The sequence below is a fragment of the Magnolia sinica genome, chromosome 10 (genome assembly GCF_029962835.1).
Source record: "Magnolia sinica isolate HGM2019 chromosome 10, MsV1, whole genome shotgun sequence".
Classification (NCBI taxonomy): domain Eukaryota; kingdom Viridiplantae; phylum Streptophyta; class Magnoliopsida; order Magnoliales; family Magnoliaceae; genus Magnolia; species Magnolia sinica.
The window spans coordinates 3206694-3228372 of record NC_080582.1 but is presented as its reverse complement, the minus strand read 5'-3'; the positions used below and the strand labels follow the sequence as shown (position 1 = coordinate 3228372).

Below are 21679 nucleotides of genomic sequence, written 5' to 3'. Positions count from 1 at the left end.
TGATATTTGTGTTTTTCTGTCACCATGTCTTTGTGATCTTACGAAAAGATTGGATGACAAATAAAAATTATTATGGACCCTAGGACGGTTTCCACAGTGGAAATCATTATTCCCACTATTTCCTCATGTGGTGCCCTTCGCTTTAACTTTAACTTTGGATATGCTGAAATTTTGGGCTCAACCCCTAAAATGATAAAATGATACAGAGAAACATATCCCAAATTTTGAACTTGCCCCATCATTTAAAGCCAATATTCCATGAAAATATTATTTCATATCCTAAAATTAAATTTTTGTTCATGTTAGTAATATTTCAACCAAATTTAAATAGAAATGCTTTGTCATTCAACATTTTTGCCATTATTTTCTCAAAAAATTTATGTATTTTTGCCTGTCTTTTATAGGACATTGATCGACAGATTAGGATCTACACTAGACCCCATCCACTTGCACGGAATGCTCACGGAAGAACACTTCAACCAAATGGATAGGAACTCATACTTCCTCTTGCTTTATTCTTGACTAGTTTTAATGTAAGTAAATGCTTCAACTGATTTTATAGTTTTTAAGCAAACAAATTCTAGCATGTAAGTTACAGTTTTGTTTTTTTCGCCCACTCACAAGAGAGAGTGGAATGACCCACACGAAGTGACAAGAAAGATGTGAAGAACGGTGGCACGGGAGGCCATTTCCTTTAATGGTTTTTTTTTTTTTTGTCACTTCCTTTTATCATAAATGGTGGTAAGATGTTTTGATGAAGCTTCAAATTGCAGCACCTTGATGTTGGTAGCTTTTTCTGCCTTTCTTTTAACATGCTAGAGCGTGCTATTATTTGTTAGTATACATACTGTATTTCAATTTATATGAAGAATTTAAGTAGCATTTGATTTAAATTTTTGTATGCGCCTAATATGATTGTTGAAAGTTGAAACAAAAAGCAATTTCTTTACAATGAAGGCCTAACAGGGCTTCCTTCTATTTTGTTTTTGTTTTTTTTTTTTACTTTCTTGAGGTGCTGAACACTATGACCGAGAGTTTTTACATTTTGCTCGGATTTTCAATCTACAAAACCAGGGCCCATAGTACAAAAATATTTGTGGTTGATATGATGTTTCAAGTGTTGATGGCTCCACTAGTCATATACTGAAAATTCTTTCCGTGGCCTTCGTCCACTGAAAATGTAGGCTGTTGGCACTTGCCACCAATACTTCAATATAACTATCTGTTTCTGTAATGCTTGAGTTATATTACCTTATCTATGCTTGGAGGTAATCTACTTAAAGTGGATGCAGTTATTTTAGTGTATAGGCTTTGGAGGTCTGCAATGCTTCGCCAATACTCATCAGGTGCAGGCTGCAAGCTAGCCTCCACCGCGCAAAATTCATGTCAGTCTGTCTGTGATAATCTGATAGTCCATAAATATAAATTAAATGCTGACCGTCCCATTTATTTGACATATATACATTTGGCTCACCTGGTTTGTGACTAACCTGATTCTTCAACCTAGGCATATGTTCTGGGTGAGGTTTGCTAAGCCCACTTGGGCGGAGCCTTGCACAACAACGTGCATCCACATGTGCCAATTTACAATGACTGCTGTTTTAAGCGGGCAATGATGCTTTTCAGGATACACAACAAAAGATGACTAGTTGTGCGCATGTATAGCCATGAACAAAGAGCTCCGAAATGCACGAATACTCAAGGCGGTGATCAACAGACCTATGCACGAAATGATTGGCCAACTACATCCGGAAGCAAGTTGATTAGTGCAAATCATGAAAATTATCTCAAGTTAAAAGCACAATTAGCTACGCTTGCCCAACGACCGGTCGATTGGAAGAAAATCTTACAAACTCATCTTGAGTTAGAAGTGTAATTGGCCACATCGGTTAACTGACTAATTAATCAATAGAAGATTATTTAGGTCGATTCTAATACCACATCTAACAAATCTCCTTACGCATCTACAAATTCATTAGAAAATGAAGAGTTCGGAGCCCCATGCCACTCCGATTCAATACAATATCATCTTTAAGCTCTATGTTGGCTATCCTTTATTCATCATGGATATTTGTTAATACTATTCTTCAATTTAATTTATCCACTACAAAGCTAGCATCATGCTGCAAAATCAGCTCGAATCGAATAAATTACAGTAAGTTAGATTAGGCATTGTATGTTTGCGACTATGTCGTCAGACCTTGAAAAATTTCAATGTTTTGAACAGATGGCCAACGGGGCCATCTTGCCATGTATTTAGTGATTCTGCTCGACCATCTCCTTATGAAGTTTGACCAAGTTATGAATAGGTCATGTCGCGCCCCGAACTTGGAAACCGAGCTCACAAAATTTTTACTCGCCGAATCCGGTGTCGACAGCCTCCGTAGTACCTCATTCTCAGATCCTGGGACGCTACAAGGGAGATTTCTAATTATCAATCGGATTCGTAATGAGCATAACTACAAGCATAACCCACGAACAATAACCACAAGAACACCATCACAAAATCCACTATGATAAAAAAACTTTTGAGTACAATACATATAAAAGGAAAATACAAGATGATGATAATAACAGGAACTCCAAAAGCTCGACTCCACGCTCCAACTCTGACAAAGCTACAGCTGCGTCCTGGCGTCACCTGCACGCATCGATTGTGCATAAGCTTATAGAAAGCTTAAAGAGTGGTGTAAGTATGTGCACAATATAAGCGTGCTCAGAATGCAAGGTCAGAGTAATGTGAAATCATGGTGATGAGTACATAAATGCAATCAGTCGTACCAAAGCTATGCGGTGCAAGATATGAATGCTATCGGCTATAACACGGCCATGCGATGCGAGATGCAACTCAAGCATGTCAATCCTCATCATAAATCAGTACAATTCTCATTATGAATAATCACTGGGGTTTAGTACACTCCAAGTGGCACTGCCGCTCTCCTAGCCGCATAGTCCAAATGAGCATAAGAAACCTCACTATCCGCCTGGCCAATAGTCTACTAATACCTATTTGGCATGTCGATAGCGGACCCATTCACGAGCTGGTCGAACTCAGCCTAGCATTGCCCCTTACCCTCGGGTGAGTAAGGCTACACTCTTTTTCAACTGACCACGACACAGTGGGAGATGCGGCCTCCTGGTATTCGGCCCTCGTGCGCTCATATATCCATTCGATCTTGACGTTGGAGTCATCCTCTGGTACCATCGGGTTTAAGAATTTTCACCCAGGGACATCTATGACGCCCTGATGCTTAGTAATAATATTTTCGATATCCAATCCAGCCACCCACGATGTGTCCGTGGAGGCTATGGCCTTGGTGTCACTAGGGCATACAATAATCATAATCACATAAATGCAAATGCATAAATCATACTATCAGACATACAACAATCATGCACGTACTGAGCGCTCATGTGGGGTGACTCTGCCTATCAGGGAGCCCATAAACGATCTGCCTGAAGGCATATACTATGATCAGTCACTTCTCATATCAGGCATACATATGATGCGTATGATCATGAATCATGGATCTATACTAAGCATGCTATGTGATGATGGACTCTGTTCATAACGAAGATGGGCCTAGATGGCCTACACACTGCAAGTATGAGGCTATTAATGGGCCTTAGGGAGAGTGGCAATGCGGACATTTAACCGACATCATCCTTACATGTGGGCTTCTAACCATCATTGTTCCCAAGGCACTACCCGTTATAAACATCATTACATACAGCACGGAGGAATCACGCAATGCAATGGACCTAATTGCGCCCCATTAGGCCTTAAATACATCAATTGGGTCGTATCATATGGGCCTTATATTCATCAAGTGGGTCGTATCAATGGGCCGCACCAATGGGCCTTACGTACATTGCAATGGGCCATAACCCATGGGCCTTGCATACATCACAATGGGCCTCATAATATGGGCCTTATACAAATCAAGGTGGGCCTTGTATGTATCAAGGTGGGCCTCAACGAACGGCCCACAAACACACCAAGATGGGCCTTATCACATAGCCTTAAAATAACCTCCAAAATGGTTGGACGGTTTGGATGAAACATATGCATCATAGTAGGTCCCATAGGGATGGAAGGCATAGATAAATCACATACTTCATAGTGGAGGTCCACACTGATGAAAGGTGTGGACACAATTCATACACAAGTGGGTCCCAAGTAGGACCCACCATAATGTTTATTTCCCACCAAACCTGGGGCCCACCGAAATGTTTATTTTCCACCCAACCTGTTGATAGGGTCATGCAGGCCTGGGGGCCCACCATAATATTTATTTGCACCTAACCTGTTTATAAGGTCACGTGGACCTGGGGGACCACTATACTGTTTATTTGCATCCAATCTATTCATAAGGTCACGTAGACCTGGGCCCATCGTAATATGTATTTGCCATCCAACTATACATGGGGCCCACTGTAATATCTATCTGACATCCAACCTATTTAAAAGGTCACGTGGACCTGGGAAAACTGGGGCCCACTGGAAATGTTTATTTGCCACCTAAACTGTTCATAGGGTCACGGTTAGGGGCCCACCGTAATGTGGTTCGTAAATCCAGCCCACCCATTATGTGTGTCCCACTTGGTTGAGGGTTCAGACCAAGTTTCAGCAGCATGCAAATTTCAGGTAGGCCCCACCAAGTGATTTTATATGTTTTAGGCATGTCTTCACATGATTTTAGATGGTGTGGCCCACCTGAGTTCCGTATATGGCTGATTTTTGGGATATCCCATAATTTAAAGGGGACGCCTTAAATGCACGGTGTTGATGTTCGAAACGCATCATGGTGGGGCCCACAGTTGGGGCCGTGAGGGCCAACCCGTCCGTCCGTTCGTCAGCTCAGGCGCTGCCTGCGTGCGTCTGCAGCAGCAGCATCAGCGCTGCCTTCTTCTCTTTTCTTTTTTTTTTCTTTTTTTTAAAAACCAGTTTTCCTTTGGTTTTTCACAGGTGAGGCCCACATCAAGGAAATCTACCCCACCCATTGTATTCCCCGACTTGATACCGTCAAACAGAGTCCAATATCCATTATGATTGGGCGAGTAAAACATCAATGCGGGTTTTGGACGGTAATAATACTGTTTTCTAAAGTATGGCCTGTCTGAGAATCGGATTGCCCTCAAATTTCGGCTCAACACCTAAAATGAGCTGGGGAGAAGGATGGACGGCTTGGATTGAGTACATACATCAAGGTGGGGCCTGCACGAGTGGCCCACTAAAAAGCTAAATATGTTACTTTTGTTAGCCGTTAGTACACACCCATGTCAGTATACACACTCCATGTCAGTATACACACATCCATGTTAGTATACACACTCCATGTCAGTATACACACATCCATGTTAGCCATGCCCATCCAGCGTCCGGGGACGCTGGGCGACATGGATAAACACATGCATTGTGGTAGGTCCCACATGGACGTGGCCCACCAACTATATATATATATATATATATATATATATTCATATATTAGCATAGTATAAATATAATATATTGTGTGTGTGTGTGTGTGTGTGTGTGTGTATATATATATATATATTTGCATGTGGGACTTCCCACCGGATGGTTGATTTTGCCTAAATGTGGTGGGCCACACCATTGATGAATGGAGTGGATTTAACATGATTTGGTGGGGCCCACTTCATTCTAGGGAGAGAGAGAGAGAGAGGAGGGACCCCGCCACTATGGGCCCTCCATTGATACAACACATACATCAAGTGGGTCCTACAACAAGTGGATCCTAAATTATAAAATTAACGGTGGATCACCCACCTCTAGGCCTCATTTTTGCTCCCTTAGCTTCCTTAGCTCCTTGCCTTCTCTTTTGATGGTGGTAGATGATGGATCAACAGTTGAGATGGGAGATGAGAGAGTAGGGAAAGTGGGCCACACTTGGCATTTGAGAGGGAGAAGCTTGGACATGTGAGAGTGTGTTGCTTGGAGAGATTTTTAAGAAATGAGGAAGAGAGAGAAGTGATGGGTGAAAAGGATGGGTGAGGTGTGATGGGTGATGGGTGGAGTGATGGGTTGTAAGAAAGGGATGGGTGAAGAGAGAGAGAGAGTTGACTTTGGGTAGCTTGTGTAAGAGAGGTAAGGATAGGGTAAGGGTTGCTTGTACTTGACTTGATGTGTGATGTGTACTTGATTGATGGGATTGAATGATTGATTGATGGGATAGGTGCATTAGAACCGCGTTGACGAAGCGGTCGCTAAGGTACAGGTTTCGGTTCGAGCTGACTTTGGCATACAAGACTCGGCTTAGGATCGCGCGTAAACGTCGAATACGAGTCGAGAATTGCCTGAATTCAATCGAAAGGACTGCGGAAGCATACGGATCGGTACGGACTATGATATGGGTCTTACAGGTCACCTTTTAACTACAATTGCCTCACCACAAAGACTTATTGAGCAATGAATAAGTGCTTGTCCGATGACAACAATGCTCATGGAGTTGGGATCCAAGCAACATAGATAATTAGCTCCACAACTGCCTCACTACAAAGTGAGGATCCAAAGCTGAAGAAGTTGTCACTCCATCAACTTTCCTGCCATAAAGTATCTTGGCTGAGTGTTAAGCGGTGTATTATCTAAATAACGACTAACTTGCATACGAAACTCAGTCCTGTGAAGTAATGAAATGAATGTTGTTAACCAATGACCATCTCTACGATGAATGAAATGTTAAAGATCGACTAACCATCGGCCGTCTCACCCCAAAATCTGGTCCTCCACGATGAACAAACAATTGTCACAACGACTGTCCTGCCATGAAGCCAATTGAGGGATGAACAGATGTCCATCCTCCTAAGTGTCTCGCATTGTTACGCTATGAAATTTGGTACCTACGCTAGCTAGACCCTAATCTACATTCTAAGACATGGTTTATAATTTAAATATTCACTTCCACAATTCTATCAAGATCGCATAACAGTAACACCATTCATAAATTATAATAAAACATATATAACATCATTACAATAATTTAGAAACTCATTTACTCTATTAATAAACATTTTTTTTAATGACTCTAAATTGAAAATTGTAACTCGAACTAGGTTGACGACTAAAGCTTTGCCCCACTTCGCTTCTTGAATAAACCTTGCATTTTGAAACTAGTACAATTATGCATTATGAGGTTTCTCCCTAATCTATCGCAAATATAGGGATCTTAAGAGAGAAATTGTTTAGCCTTAAATAGAGGCCAAGGAAGACGCTATCCATCCACATAGGTGGACCACAAAGAAGAGATGAAGATGAAGCAAGTGATGATGATGCAGAAGGGAGGAAAAAGATTCTCTCTCTCTCTCTCTCTCTCTCTCTCTCTCTCTCTCTCTCTCACACACACACACACACACACACACACACACACACACAAAAGTTGGGACATTTAAGAGGTAGTGATGCCCAAACTCCTTTTCTCTCTTCTAGTTCTCCCCTTTTGTAATATAATTTATATATAAAGGAGGGATAAGGTTTCAGGTGTGTACACAATATGGTGTTCCGCCACTCTATGGACTTTAATATACCTTATTATGTAGGAAGTTTATTTTATTTTATTTTTGTTATACACACGCACCCGCCACACACTCATGCACACCGTGGTGGGATTTCACCACCTGTGGGTTTCGAACCCAAGACCTCGTGTTGAAATTCCTCAGAGTCTACCACTTAGGCAAGGACTGGAACCCTATTATGTAGGAAGTTCATTGATCTGACTCACATGCATATTTTACAATATAGGTCATCCATCATAAATTAAAATCCCATGATAATTAATTAATGGACCATCAAATCTCAATTATCAAATCATTATCAAGTGTGATTAAAAAGGCTTTAATGGTTAAAATAAAACTTTAACAGTTGAAAATATTTTAAAAGTTGATTAAAACTTTCTAAGTGATGGGTCCCATGGTAAAACCACTTGATAAGTCCTTGATTTAATAAGATTTAACCTTAAACAAGTCCCATGGTAAATTTGATGGATCCCTAATTGGCCCATGCAAAAATCAATGAGCCCTGATTAATGTATCTAACATTATCATTTTTAGTTTCCTTTAAGAAATCTTCATAAAATGAGCCAAAGTTGTCCAGTCAAGATCTAAGACCCCTTTATGCCATCGGTTTAAGGATTAATCAACTTATGTGCAACATCAAGTCTCTAATCATATAATCATAGCCTAAGCTAATGGGACATTGACAATCGACTTGTTATTCGATCCACTAATGTAAGTGTCCAAAAGTTTTATATATATATATATATATATATATATATATATATATGGATCCTATATTCAGGGCATATTCACTCTCATGTATAAGATAAGGATTGAAGGCACAATCGAAACCATGTTGGTTCCTAATAGTGGAGACCTTTTAAAAAAAAAAACAAAAAAAAACAAAAAAAAACAAAAAAGAAAACTATAATATATTTCATATATGGAAAACCATGTACAGCCTGCAAAACTACAGTTTGGGCTACTCGAGGGGAAACCTATCATATCAAAAACTTGAAAACAGAAAAAGTGAGAATCTACAGAAGCGACAGGACCTAGGCATGCGCTAAACCTCTCTAATGTTGCCTATGCTCACTTTGTCCATGAAGATTAGCCCCCCTAATGTGAATCGGGAGGTCGGCTAAGTTCTTGGAGAAAAGGAAGATCTGACAGTCGACCCCCATTTTGGCTAGATCATCAGCTGAGCGAGTCAATTCCCTCATATAGGATGACCATACATTACTACCAATAATGTCCACAAATATTTCCCAAGCACTTGTATTAGTTATGGCTCATCAATGTATTAAAATTTATGAAACACAACTCTTCTTGACCAATAACCACTGTGTCTAATCTCAAGTTTCTAAAGACTAGATGATGTAATATATACTCACATAATTTATGATATGTATGATTAAGACAGCACTAGATTAAGCTACTGTACATAGCATATATTTAAGAAGACCCATAGTAATTAATATCAATGACTAAGATCGACTTTATCATATATGCATGTAGTCAAATTAGAGTGTACATTGATTTTCACATCCCCAATTCCAACAATTATAAACACTCAAAAGTCTTAAACTAAAATCTAAAACTTGAGATGTGAAGAGTACTAAGGCCTCAAGGTTTTGTGGTAGACTTACAAGAGTTTCAAAGCATAAGTCATGAGTTCGAGTACATATTGTGGTATGTGTGGGTGTGAGATATCGTGGTATGTGTGGGTGTGAGGGTGCATGTGTAAGAAAAATTAAGGGCCTGTTTGGCGAGGCGGATTAAGAGGGATGAGATGGTAAAATCCCAGGATATGCCAAACGAGCCAAACAGACCGGATGAACTTGTCCCAGGATATAATGAACCCATGGATTTTAAACCAATCCACTGACATCACCATCATTACCTTAAAATTGATCCCATCCCTCCAAATCCCGTTCAATCGTGCCTAGGCTGTGTTTGGTTGGACGGATTGGAAGGGATTGGAAGGTAAAATCCCGGGATATGCCGGGCATGCCAAACAGACTCCATGAACTTGTCTCGAGATATAGCAATCCAATGGATCTTAAACCAATCCACTCACACCACCATCATTACCTTAAAATCCATCCCATCCCTCCTAATCCCATGGGATCCATCTGGCCAAACAGGCCCTACATAAGAAAGGTAGGTAGAATATTCCATGATGATTCGTTTCAACTAGGAAACGGATTGGCTACTCCCCCTAACACCAGCACGGTAGCTAATGGTCGATGCTCTGTGGGCCTCACCATGATGCATGTGTTTCATCCATTTTGTTCATCCAATTTTACAGATCATTTTAGGGCTTGATCCCAAAAAAGAGAGATATAAATCTCAGGTGGACCACACCACAGGAAAACAATAGTGATTGGATATCCACCATTAAAATCCTCCTAAGGCCTGTCATACTGTTTATTTGACATCCAATCTATTGATTCACCCAGATGAAGGGAAAAAACAAAAATCAGCTTGATCCAAAACTTTTATTGTCCCCAAAAAGTTTTTAATGGTCTACGTTCATTCAACACTGTTTGCTGTAATGTGGTTCACTTGAGATTGGGATATACCTTCTTTTTGGTTTCATATCATAAAATGATCTATAAAAATAGATGAACAACATGGATGAAACACATGCATCATCATGGGGCCCACAGAGCACTGATCACCGCCCATCACCTCGTGGCGGGGAGTAGCCAATCCGTTTCCGAATGGATGATTTTTAAGAACATTAGGATGGGGTGACACGAGTGATCCAATGATATTTGCTGTACACTTTCACTGTTTTCTTTCTCTATGCCCTACCAGAGCTTTAGATCTGTCTCATTTTTTGGTCCATGACTTAAAATGATTGGGAGAAAGTGATTGATGGGTCACAAATATTAGGGAGGACTTGTTACTGTTTGAAAGTGGGTGCTGTTTCCATCCAACCACGTGGCTCACTTGAGTTTTAGATTTACATCATCTTGCACCTATGCCTTAAATTTATTTGAAGAAATTAGCGTAGTTGGTGATTGTTCTTAAACGTCACAGTGGCCCGGTGTGGCTAGCATGCATAAGCTAGTGGAAGAACGGTTGCTGCATTTACCCGTGGCACAAAACCATGGGCCCTCCATGATTTATGTGTTTTATCCAAGTTCAGCCGATTTGCCAGCTCAACTTAGAGCATGAGCTAAAAAATGAGGAAGATCCAAAGTGACCATGCCATAGGAAACCATGGGGATAATGGAACCAACCGTAGAAACTTAAATCAGGGCATGCTGTGATGTTTATTTGTCATCCAACTTGTTCATAAGTTCACATAGTCAAACGCCACATGGACCTGGCTGAAGGGAAGACACAAATACCAGCTTGATCCAAAACCTTTGTGATCCCAACAAGTTTTCAACCTTATCCATCCAATCCCCATAGTTTCGTATGGTGTGGTCCACCATAATACCTTTGCCATATTCACTCCATCCATTAGATTTGTGAGCCGGTGAAATGTCGGGAGCCAAAAGAAAAAAAAGATCCAATGCTTAGGTGAGCCATCACACAGGTAACAATGAATGACAAAATTTCCAAAGGTATGCATTACATCCCATTATTTTCTGTTATGTGGCACACTTAAGTTTTAGATGCCGCTGATTGTTAATAAAAAAAAAAAAAAAAGTTTTAGATGTGGCTAATGTTTGTCCTTCCATGGACGGTCCAAAAGGATGGACCGAGTGGATGTTATATGGACACTACATGACTGTGCCCCCACAAATCGCATCCTGCCATTATAATCTAAGTAAGTTCCGCGCAAACAGCATGCTTCCGCTCCATTATTTTTGCCCAAATCATTGTCTCAATGTGGCATGGGTTAAGACATTGAGAAGAGACAAAGAAGTCAGTTTGCCCCTTAATATTCAAACGTGGTAATTGTCCATTAGCTCACCTGACTGAAAGTCCATGTGTTAAAATAATGGGCAGTAATGTAAAAATAATAATAATAAATTTTTAAAAAAGAGGTTTTTTGTCCATACCTCAAAAGGTTTTTTTTAATCCTAGTTACACATTATCAGGCCTCAATGTTTTACTAAGGTTAGCATACGGTCTTTTGTGGTGTTTCAAATGACTAGGCACCACTTGAAAGATGCTGTTCTTGAAGGGGAGCTACCATTCATCAAAGCCCATGGGAAGTCCTCATATGAGTACGTCTCCACGCAGCTGAAATTCAGCAAGCTCTTTAATAAGGCAATGTGGGACCACTCCACCATTGTCTTGACAAGAATCTTAGAGACCTACAAAGGGTTTGAAGGAGTCAAGGAGTTGGTCGACGTTGGAGGTGGGACGGGAGCCTCGCTTAACCTGATTATCTCTAAGTACCCTCATATCAAGGGAATCAATTTCGATTTGCCAGAAGTCGTCGTCACTGCACCTAACTACCCAGGTATATTTTAGAATATGATTTTTATATGTAGCAAGGCATCTCAGATTAATCATGAGTCCAGTTTGGAGTTGCCCAAGATCAATGAAAATTTGGACTTGACTTGCCCAGGTCAATGAAAATTTGAAATTTTCTTTTTAAAAAAAGTAAAAAAAAAAAAAAAGAGTAAGGGATTGACACGGGGATGAACATGATGAGGTTGAGTACCATCTTCTTTAGGGAATAATTACTCTGAATCCACGGAGCTTCTCTGGACTCCTCACAGAAATTCCTCAAATCTTTGAGGAGAGAGAAAATAGAATAAATAAGTTCTAATAAAATCCAAAATAAACTGATTGATAATAATTATTTACAAACCCTTAAATAGTGATATAAACCCTAGTAAGAAGTTTCAAATCAAACTCCCTAAAACTATGACTTACTATAAATATTAGACTTATAGACGGTCATGATTTCCACTAGACCTCATGGTTTTCGGATGAAAATAGTGTCCTATTTGGCCTAACCAATTTGTTCTCTTAATTTTATTAAGCACTTCTCATGTTGGACACAACTCCTAAAACTCATTGGATCAAAAGTTCGTTCCAATTAAAACTTACTATAAATAGTAAAAATGAAAATAAAAAGGATTTTCAACCGTCAATCTGATGGAATCTTTCAAATTTGGCATGGGAAACCCAACATAACGGGTTGGTTGGGTAAAGTAGCTTCTCCTACCCAAAATCATATATGGTACGTCGAATAACTCATTCAGGTTTGTAAGATATGCCTATTTTAAGGTTCTAACAGTCCAAATCACTTCCACCTACGATCAGGCCTTCTCTGGCCATCTTGGACATGAAAGTGTCCGCGACCCGCCCTACATCAGGGATGAATCGACCTAACTTGCCAGTGTAAAAGGTGACTCGGGGACTTGTGGTATTGAACTGGATCGGATTTGACTGGGTCTGAATCGACTTGGACGAGTCTCACCAGACTCATTCAAGTCTTCAAATATAACTGATTGCACTCTCATGTCTTCAACAGGAGTTTTTTTCAACTTGCCATGTGTGTATGACATCCAACCAGTTCAAAAGGTTGGCACTACCATAACAATCACCTAACACAAAACTCTGATCGGTTTCATGAGTTGGATGGGAATAATGCAGAACAAGAGGTTAAAAACTACCAAAAAAATTATTAAAAATAGAAAGTACAAGGACCTGTTTGGTAGATGCATCTCATTTTAGTTAATAGTAATTACATATTATAGATCTCGATCTTTGATATGTAATGACTGATAATGTGAACTCATTATGTTTGAGAATCAAGATCTCTAATACAGTGCTGTTGGCTAAAATGAGAGTGAACATTTTTAGGCATGTACCAAACGGAGTCTGAGTATTTCCAAATGGAAAGAGCTGGAGATGCAACCATTCAAAACCAACAGGATCTCCTTAATTGATATATACCAAACGGGCCCTTATATTCGCTTTTTTGTTGGGATGGAAGTGAGAAGACAAGATTGACTTTTCATTACAGGTGTGGGGCATGTTGGAGGAGATATGTTTGCCAGCGTTCCAAGCGCAGAAGCCATTTTAGTTAAGGTAAGCTGAGTTTTTTTTTTTTTTTTTAATTTAAATTTAAATTTAAATTAATTAATTAATTAATTTTTATTATTATTTTTTTTTACTGAAAACATGTATTGATACAATAAACACTGATAAAACTGTACAGACGATATACAATTTGGGCTAGCCCTCCGAGACAGAGCAGGAGGAGGCAGCCTATCATAACCTATAATTTAACTGTCCAGAACAATGCTATGTTTCCCTAACCATTCCTAGGCCTGCTCGGTCAAGGAAGAGATCCCCTCTGATCAAGAGCGGGAGGACAGCAATCTGGTCAAACTCCTTGTCCAGTTGGCTTTCGCTGCCCAGACGAGCTAGCCCAATTACCACTCTATTAGCTTCCCTCGGAATGTGCTGAATTGTGATAATAGCCATTCCCTGCATAGTTTCTAATTTCCTTTTCCAGTAGTAGATGCTCCATGGAGTTGGATTTGCATTAGAAAATAAGTCCACTGCTGCTTCCAAGTCGTTTTCCACTTGAATTATGTGATATCCTTTATATATCCAGGCAGAGATTCATTCCGTCCACTAATGCCTTTACTTCCACCTGAAAGTTAGTTCTAATAACAAAACCTTTGGAGAATGCAAAGATGAGGTTGCCTTTATCATTGTGACAGACTCCCCCCCACTAGCCGAAAGGCCCAGGTTTCCCTGAGAGGACTCATCCACGTTCAGTTTCACCCAGCCTACTGCTAGCCTTCCCCATTTGATAATTGAAAAGGGCAATAGGCTACTGTGGTTGGAGTGGAGGCCCAGGTCTCGGAGGGCCTCTTGGCTTCTATGATCTCTGCTTGGCAGGAGAGGGGTATGTGGAGGCGATGATGGAGAACCATCTAGGGGTACGGGTACGGGTACTGTTAGGGCATAGAGATGATGGCCCACTAAGATTCCCAGTTCCGAGCCTAGTGTACTACCATAGTTTTGAAACTCGCTGACTTGGCTCAAAACTCAGGCGAGTGAAGCTGATTTGGTGAGGTTTCCAGCTGAATATCTTCAGCCAAGTCACTCTGGGCCAATTTAGTTTCTTATAATAAAAATGGAGGGCACGATTCTCCAAAGAAACAAGTGCTTTAACCAACAAAGTAACAACAGATTAGTCCAATTAAATTTGCTATTTTACTTTTATTATATCTAAATAATACTTTAAATATGTATTATTTGTTTAAATATTATTCAGTCGAGTCAGGTGCAACACAATCGTATTTGAGTTGAGTTTCAGAATAGACCAGGCTCAGGACACAGCTTCATGCACATCTGGTTTTCTTCTCCAGCCCATGTGCAAGTCCATGCCTGCATGTCTGCAGTCGCTAGGACAGAGTCCTAAGCCATAAACTTGGGTACATCATATGAATGAGCCAGCTTAGTGGCTTAGAAAGCGAGCAGCAAGCAGCTGAAAAACTACAGCACACTAGCGCGTTTTACTAATAGGCTTTGAAGCCAGCAAGCAAAGGCTGTTGCGCGCGTTGGTGCTCATACTTTTCAGCTTCAAAATGTATGCATGTGCTAGCGCGTTTTACCTTTGTAATAACCTTTAATTTGAAGCCAGCAAGCAACGGCTTCAAAGCCGTTGCTTGCTGCTTGCTTCAAAGACATTGCACGCTAGCGTGCTCAGTAGTTTTGAAGCTGGGCTAAGGCTACCTTCTTTTAAAGCTAGCTATGAAGTAGTGAGCGGAGCTTGAAAAACGAAGCCTGAATGCGGTCGATTAACACTGTCATCTTGAGTGGGTTGTCCTAACACATCTCAAACCCTACAGGGTAAAAGGTGAAATGCTGGCTGAGAATGTAACAATATAGACCCATGGATTGAATGTTGTTGCGGTTTCCAAGTACTCAAACCATATTTACTATCAAAATAACGTTTAAAACACCATGTATACTGAACACAAGTAAGAAAAAAAAAAAAGAAGTAAAAAAAAAAAAAAACCTTTGTTCAAATTGAATTAAGCTTTTCCTTACAAATAAACTTATTTAGATAGAAAACTAAAAGCATTTGAAAGTGATTGAAAGATTAGATCAGATGTCCTAGCCTGATTGATAGAATTGAGTAGAAGGTGAAAAGAAATTAGTGGAGGGCTGCAAATTTATAGATGGATTAATTGGAAATAAAGGATCAAAGAGAGGAACAAATGATTTTATTACCAACACCCAGATCCATAGCTCAAGTGGTAGACTGAGTGAAAGAAACCTCGTTTCAACACTGTGGTCTTGGTATCGACTCCCTAGTGGGGGTGGCTAACAGTGAAGTGTGAACTGACAGTGGGTGTACTAACAAGCTAACAATTTTTATTTTTTTTTGATTTTATTACTATGGTTCATTACAAATGTATGTTGTTACTTATGTACATAGAAATCTATTTTAATTGAAGTTTTGTGTTTTGATTTTATTCATTTCCAATATACATATACATATATGCATACACGTACCCACTTTTTGCACTGGGTCAATTTTTAATTGAAGTTATATTAAACATGAATTATCATTACCTTCTTTTTAGAGTTTCTATTTCGTTGACCGAATTTTGGACCGCCTTTTTATATTTTCGGTATCATTTTTCAAGGCATGGCATTTGCTAACTGGGATCTATAATCGTTAGTTACTTAAGAAAACCTACGTATGCCTCAAGTTGTTTATCTTGGTTTCTACATGTTAAGCTGAAGTGATTAACATTTTTTTTTAAACTTGAAGTTCCTTATAATTGATCTTAAACCAAACTTTCTTATCCCAAATAAGTTACTTGTCTACTGCTGTAACTAGAAAAAGTAGCTTCTGCTTTTATCGGAACGGGCCCTTAACATTTTATCTTATCATCCACAGAAATTTTCATTTAACTCAACACTGTATCAAAGTAAGTGTGTGTGTGTGTGTATATATATATATATATATATATATATATATATCAGAAAGTACATTGTATGGTTTTTGGAATACATTGTGGTAAATTTATACAATGATATATTAAACAAGTTTAAATAATATGACAAACATTTTTCTTTCAGGCATGCTTATGATTAGCAAGGGGTTCTACTAAAATGTCACTGGAACTTGGAAAAAAGTGACAATTTTTTTAAAAAAAGTTATTTTCCAAAAAATAATTTGGAGAGAGAGAGAGAGAGAGAGAGAGAGAGAGAGAGAGAGAGAGAGAGAGAGAGAGAGAGAGAGAGAGAGAGAGAGAGAGAGAGAGAGAGGAGAACTGATGCAACAGATAAAACTACAGATACAGAAAAATACAAGGGATTTACTTGGTTCAGCATTGTGCCTATTCCAAGAATGAGCTCCAGTTGAAAATGCTAATTCGCAAAAGGATTACAACCCTAGCAATATTCTAGCCCACCAAAAAATAGAAAAGAGCTTCTTATGTAATTCTAATTCGACCCCATAAATAATATTTATATTCTATGTAGTGAAAACACCAATACCAAAAAAAGAATTTAGAGAGAGAGAGAGAGAGAGAGAGAGAGAGAGAGAGAGAGGGCAAGGAAAACTTTGTACAACTTTTCATGAATAATAATTCATGGAAAATATTTGCCCACAAAATAACTAAATTCCCAATTAGTGGAAGCTGTCATTTTCTTGTACAAGTATTTTCTTTCACGATCTCATAGAAATGAATTCTGTTTGCAAACAAATTTACTGAAGAGTTTGTATAACTATGAAGTGGATGTGTTTGTAACAAATTTACTAAAGAGTTTGTATGTTTGTATAACTATGAAGTGGATATTCATGGATTGGACGGATGAGCGGTGCATCCAAATTCTAAAGAACTGCTACAAAGCACTGCCTGACTCTGGAAAGGTGATCATTGTGGAAAATGTTCTTCCAGAAGAAATAAAGAACGATGTGGGTGTTCAGGGCAGCTTCCAGCTTGATGTGATCGAGACAGCCTGGAGCAAAGGGAAGATCAGGACTGTGAAGGAGTTCAAAGAATTGGCGAAGATAGCTGGTTTTGCTGGTTTTAGCCTTGCGAGTTTTGCATGTAACCATGGGGCCATGGAATGCTACAAAACTGTGTGATTTTTAGCTTGGTGGCCTACATATCTTTTCTTTTTTCCTTTAGTGTCCTATTTTTGCGCAGTTTCTGGTCGTCTCTGGTGTATGCTTTTTTAATTGAAAGAATAAAACTTCAAGAGTGGATGCACTATTTATGTACGTGACGTGGTTCTTTTTTGCATCATGACACAGGAATAAACAATTCTTCCGAAATGTAGCAATTTGATGAACATGTGCCAAAAATGGGTTGCACATGTGGACTGTTGAATATGAAGTGTTGGTCTTATTTTTTGCGTGGAGCCCTCATCCTCAACAAAGCTTTGTAGGTTAAGTTCTATTGAGGTGTATTTGCAGACAGGATTAAACTACGACACCACATAATTTTAAAACTATGACACCATAGTTTTAAAACTTGCAGCTGGGGTTTCAAATTGTTGCAGGAAAAAGGTTTCAGTTAGCCTTACTGAGTGAACAGCAGATGTCTAAGTATTTCGCATTTTTTTTTTTACACAACAATTTCTTCATTTTGAGAAAAATTGCTATACAACCAGCTAGAATGGGGCTACCCCCAGTAGCCTATCTTAAGGGACAGCCAAAGCGACCTCCAATTTACAAAAAAAAAAAAAAAAAAAACCCTCCCTAGGGACCCATTGGATGTATCCTAATAGAACCCAACCCTACTTTATCTAAGAAAATCAGCCCTCGAACCTACATGGGAAGGCCGTTCACTTGGTTGAAAAAGCAGAAGGACTAGCTCTCGCTCCCCTTGCGGGCCATCCCATCTGCCGGCCCGTTGCCTTCCCTCTGAATAAGCCTGAATGAAAATGACCCTCTCTGCTTCAACTTAACAATCATGGAAACCCACGGTCTCCATTACCAAGGAGTGGGCGACTTCCCAAATAGGAGATCAACCACAACCTTCGAATCGGATTTAACCTCAATCTTATCTAGCTAGTCCATTATCCAAACACAGGATGAGGCCGTCATAGACCGCATGGAGCTTAGCTCTGTTGTTGGAACCCACCCCATACGCTGTCGAGAAAGAAAATAAAAAGCTCTCTTTATCCCCTCTGCATATTGCACCTCCTCCTGACATACCCGGGTTGCCTTTAGCTGATCCATCTACATTTAACTTTACCCAATCCTTAACCGGCTTTGCCCATTTGAATATCTCTACCTAGTCCCTCCAGTGGGGAGGAGCTGATAACCCCGACCCTTCCATAATCTGAACCCGGAAGGAGCTTTTTTTTTTCTTTTTTTTCTTTTTTTTTGAAATTAAGATTTTTCATTCCATGAAAAGAGGTTACTAAATATTGTATACAATTCAGGTTTAGCAGTTCCAAAACAGCCTGTCAGAACCTATCATATGACTATCCACTTCACAATGCAAAAAACCAAGCAATGAGGACCCGATAGAGCTAACTTCTAAGGGCACCCAGGCCCACCCTGTACAGGAAGATGAGGCCCCTAACCTCCCGAGGGACCTCAGCAACATAGAGAAAATGGGTGGAGGACTGGAAACTGCTGCCCAATCTAGCTAACCTATCTGTCGGCCCATTCCCCTCCCTAAGAATATGGCGGAATTCGACTTTCCCATCCTTCTAGAGAGCATTGATCCTGCTCAGCCAATACCTCCATTTCCGCCCTGGGCTGGTCGTTCCAGCAAAGAAATTGATCACCATCAGAGAGTCAGACTCAATAATGATCCTTTTGAAGCCCTTCTTAAGACATAGGAACAACCGGTCATGAATGGCCCTGATTTCGGCTCGGGTGTTAGAGGCCCTGCCATACCCCTCTGCAAAACTGAAAATGAAGAAGCCATCCTGCCCTTTGCAAATCCCGCCCCCTCCTGCGAGACATGGGTTTCCCCTAGCGGGGCCAACTACGTTCATTTTTACCCAACCGTTAAGGGGCTTCATCCATCTAACAAGAATGACTTTAGGCTCGGGCGGGTGGGACACTTGATGACGTAAACCCAAACGAGACAGGAGCTGGTTGTCAGAAAGGAGATGAGAGCGCTCTGGTAACCATCTATTGGATATCGTGTGGAGCTAACCTAACACCCGAGACACTTGCATCTGAAATGTGGGGTGGTTGCCTTCGAACTTGGCCTGGTTCCTACCCCTCCACAGTTCCCAAATGATGAATCTTGGGACTAATTTAAGCAACGTTCTCGCCCAGCCCCTTGGAAGAGGACCCTGCCACCATTGATCGAACCTAGCTTGCACGGAAGGCACCCTTGCAATAGAAAAGCCGAAGATGGAAGCGAAATGGGACCACATAGCTTTCGCCCGGGCATTGAGAAGGAAAACATGATTGACTGTCTCAATCACTGACCCTTGGTTCGCCAACCCATTGCAGTAGACACATCGCGAAGCTAGGTGGATACCTTTGGCTTGTACTGCTGATTCCACCGGGATGGCACCCTTAATCGATTTCCAGAGCAACGTGGATATCTTCAGCGGCAGTTGCGGAAGCCAAATTTTATCATGCCAGTCTACCTGCGGCCTGAGCGATCGGCTGTGTTTCCAAGTTGATTTAACTGAGAAGACGCCAGCGGGATCGAGGGGCCAGAAGGGGGCGTCTGGGCCATCTGAGGTGCAGAAACCTCCGTGGAAGATAGCATCGATCAGCTCCTTCGGCAAGAAAGAGAAGACTGACGAGGGGGGAAGAGGCCCCGCCTGACCCAAATAGTCCATGATTTTGATCTCCATCATCCCTGTAGGAATTGTATGCTCCACTCTGTGAAGGAGGGGGCTAATTCTTGACCAATTATCCCTCCAAAAGCTGCATTCGGCCCTCCCGATATGCCATTGCATCTTGGATTCCAATAGAGGAAAAAGTTCCCGGATCCGTTTCCACAACGGCGAAGCTGTAACCACAAGTTGAACTTGATCTGGAGAGAGCAGATCATGAGAGTATTTAGCACACATGTGCTCGGCCCAAAGACTATTAGACTCCTTGTATTTAATAGCCTAGGCCATTTCGAGCCAGAGCGCAACCATAACATCCGCTAAACTCCTGATCCCCAAACCACCTTCTGCTATAGGGGACGAGATTTCCACCCAATTCTTCCAATGATATTTCCTGCCATCAGCCCAACCCTAGAAAAATTTTTGGTGAAACCACCTACTTCTGTAAAATAATAATAATAATAATAATAATAATAATAATAATAAAAGTAAAAAATGCTGAAAATTGTGTTAAGGAACCCACACAGACCTGTGGTTGGATTGTATCAGGATCTCTAATTGCATTAGTATCTGTGATTGCCTCTGATTGGATTGTATATTCTATACTTAGCCTGCATTAGCAATATCCAAGCCGTTCATCAGGCAGGTCTGGCAATATGAATGTTCTCACAGAAAATAAATTAGGATGTGTCCACTTATTCGATGAACCACTTTGTAACAAAATGGTAGGATTCCTTGAAAACTTTGAGCAAGTTTCTCCATCTGTATATTTGTTTTGAGGATTGTGGGCATCGAAACAAGGGGACTGACCTGATTCTTATGCCAGGGTATGACCCTAAAGTAACATTTATGATGGATGGTTTAGATCTTGTATCTATATGTCATGCTGCCCTGTGGTGGCATGTACATGTGATGCTTCTATTGATAAAACTTGAGGTCTTTTGACTCAGCCAAACTAGACAACAATATTATACAATGCTTATTTCACCTTTTGTATATGCATCATGATTTTGAAGTCAGCATGTCCCACTCAAAGGGCCTTCTTAATGGGTGTTGAAAAAGAAATATGAAAAATAATTTGATTTTTTAAAAAATGAAAAATTTTCCAATGCTCTTAGAGCTCCATAACTCATGGTGCTCCTATTTTCATTAATTCATTTGGACAATTAAATCGATTGATCTAAACTGTCTATTAAGTCCATAATACATTTCATGTACCACCATATAAAATTTTCCTTTAGAATAGCCAAGATTATGTACAACCATGCAAGTGAGGTAGATGAGACCACCATCTTTAAAACGGTGGTAAGTTGCCATAGGAGACTAGACCTACAAAGAATATATTCAGGTCTAGGGTTCATGTACAAAGACTTTGAAATTTGATACACAAGCATATATTTAATTCTTTCTGAATTTTGATTCAAAGCATGAAAGTATGTGTCTGTCATCA

General features: G+C 40.2%; 2 protein-coding genes across 22 annotated transcripts in view; both read left to right on the top strand.

The window, feature by feature from the left end:
* LOC131257764 (probable disease resistance protein RF45) overlaps nt 1–21679 on the top strand; it is an 87320-nt gene that overhangs the window by 14760 nt on the left and 50881 nt on the right. The gene's annotated exons all lie outside the window — the stretch shown is intronic.
* LOC131257774 (caffeic acid 3-O-methyltransferase-like) lies at nt 11608–17695 on the top strand. Its single transcript, XM_058258660.1, has 3 exons — nt 11608–11941; nt 13460–13524; nt 17261–17695. The coding sequence occupies exons 1-3, from the start codon at nt 11623–11625 to the stop codon at nt 17558–17560; spliced, it is 684 nt and encodes a 227-aa protein (XP_058114643.1). The 5' UTR covers nt 11608–11622; the 3' UTR covers nt 17561–17695.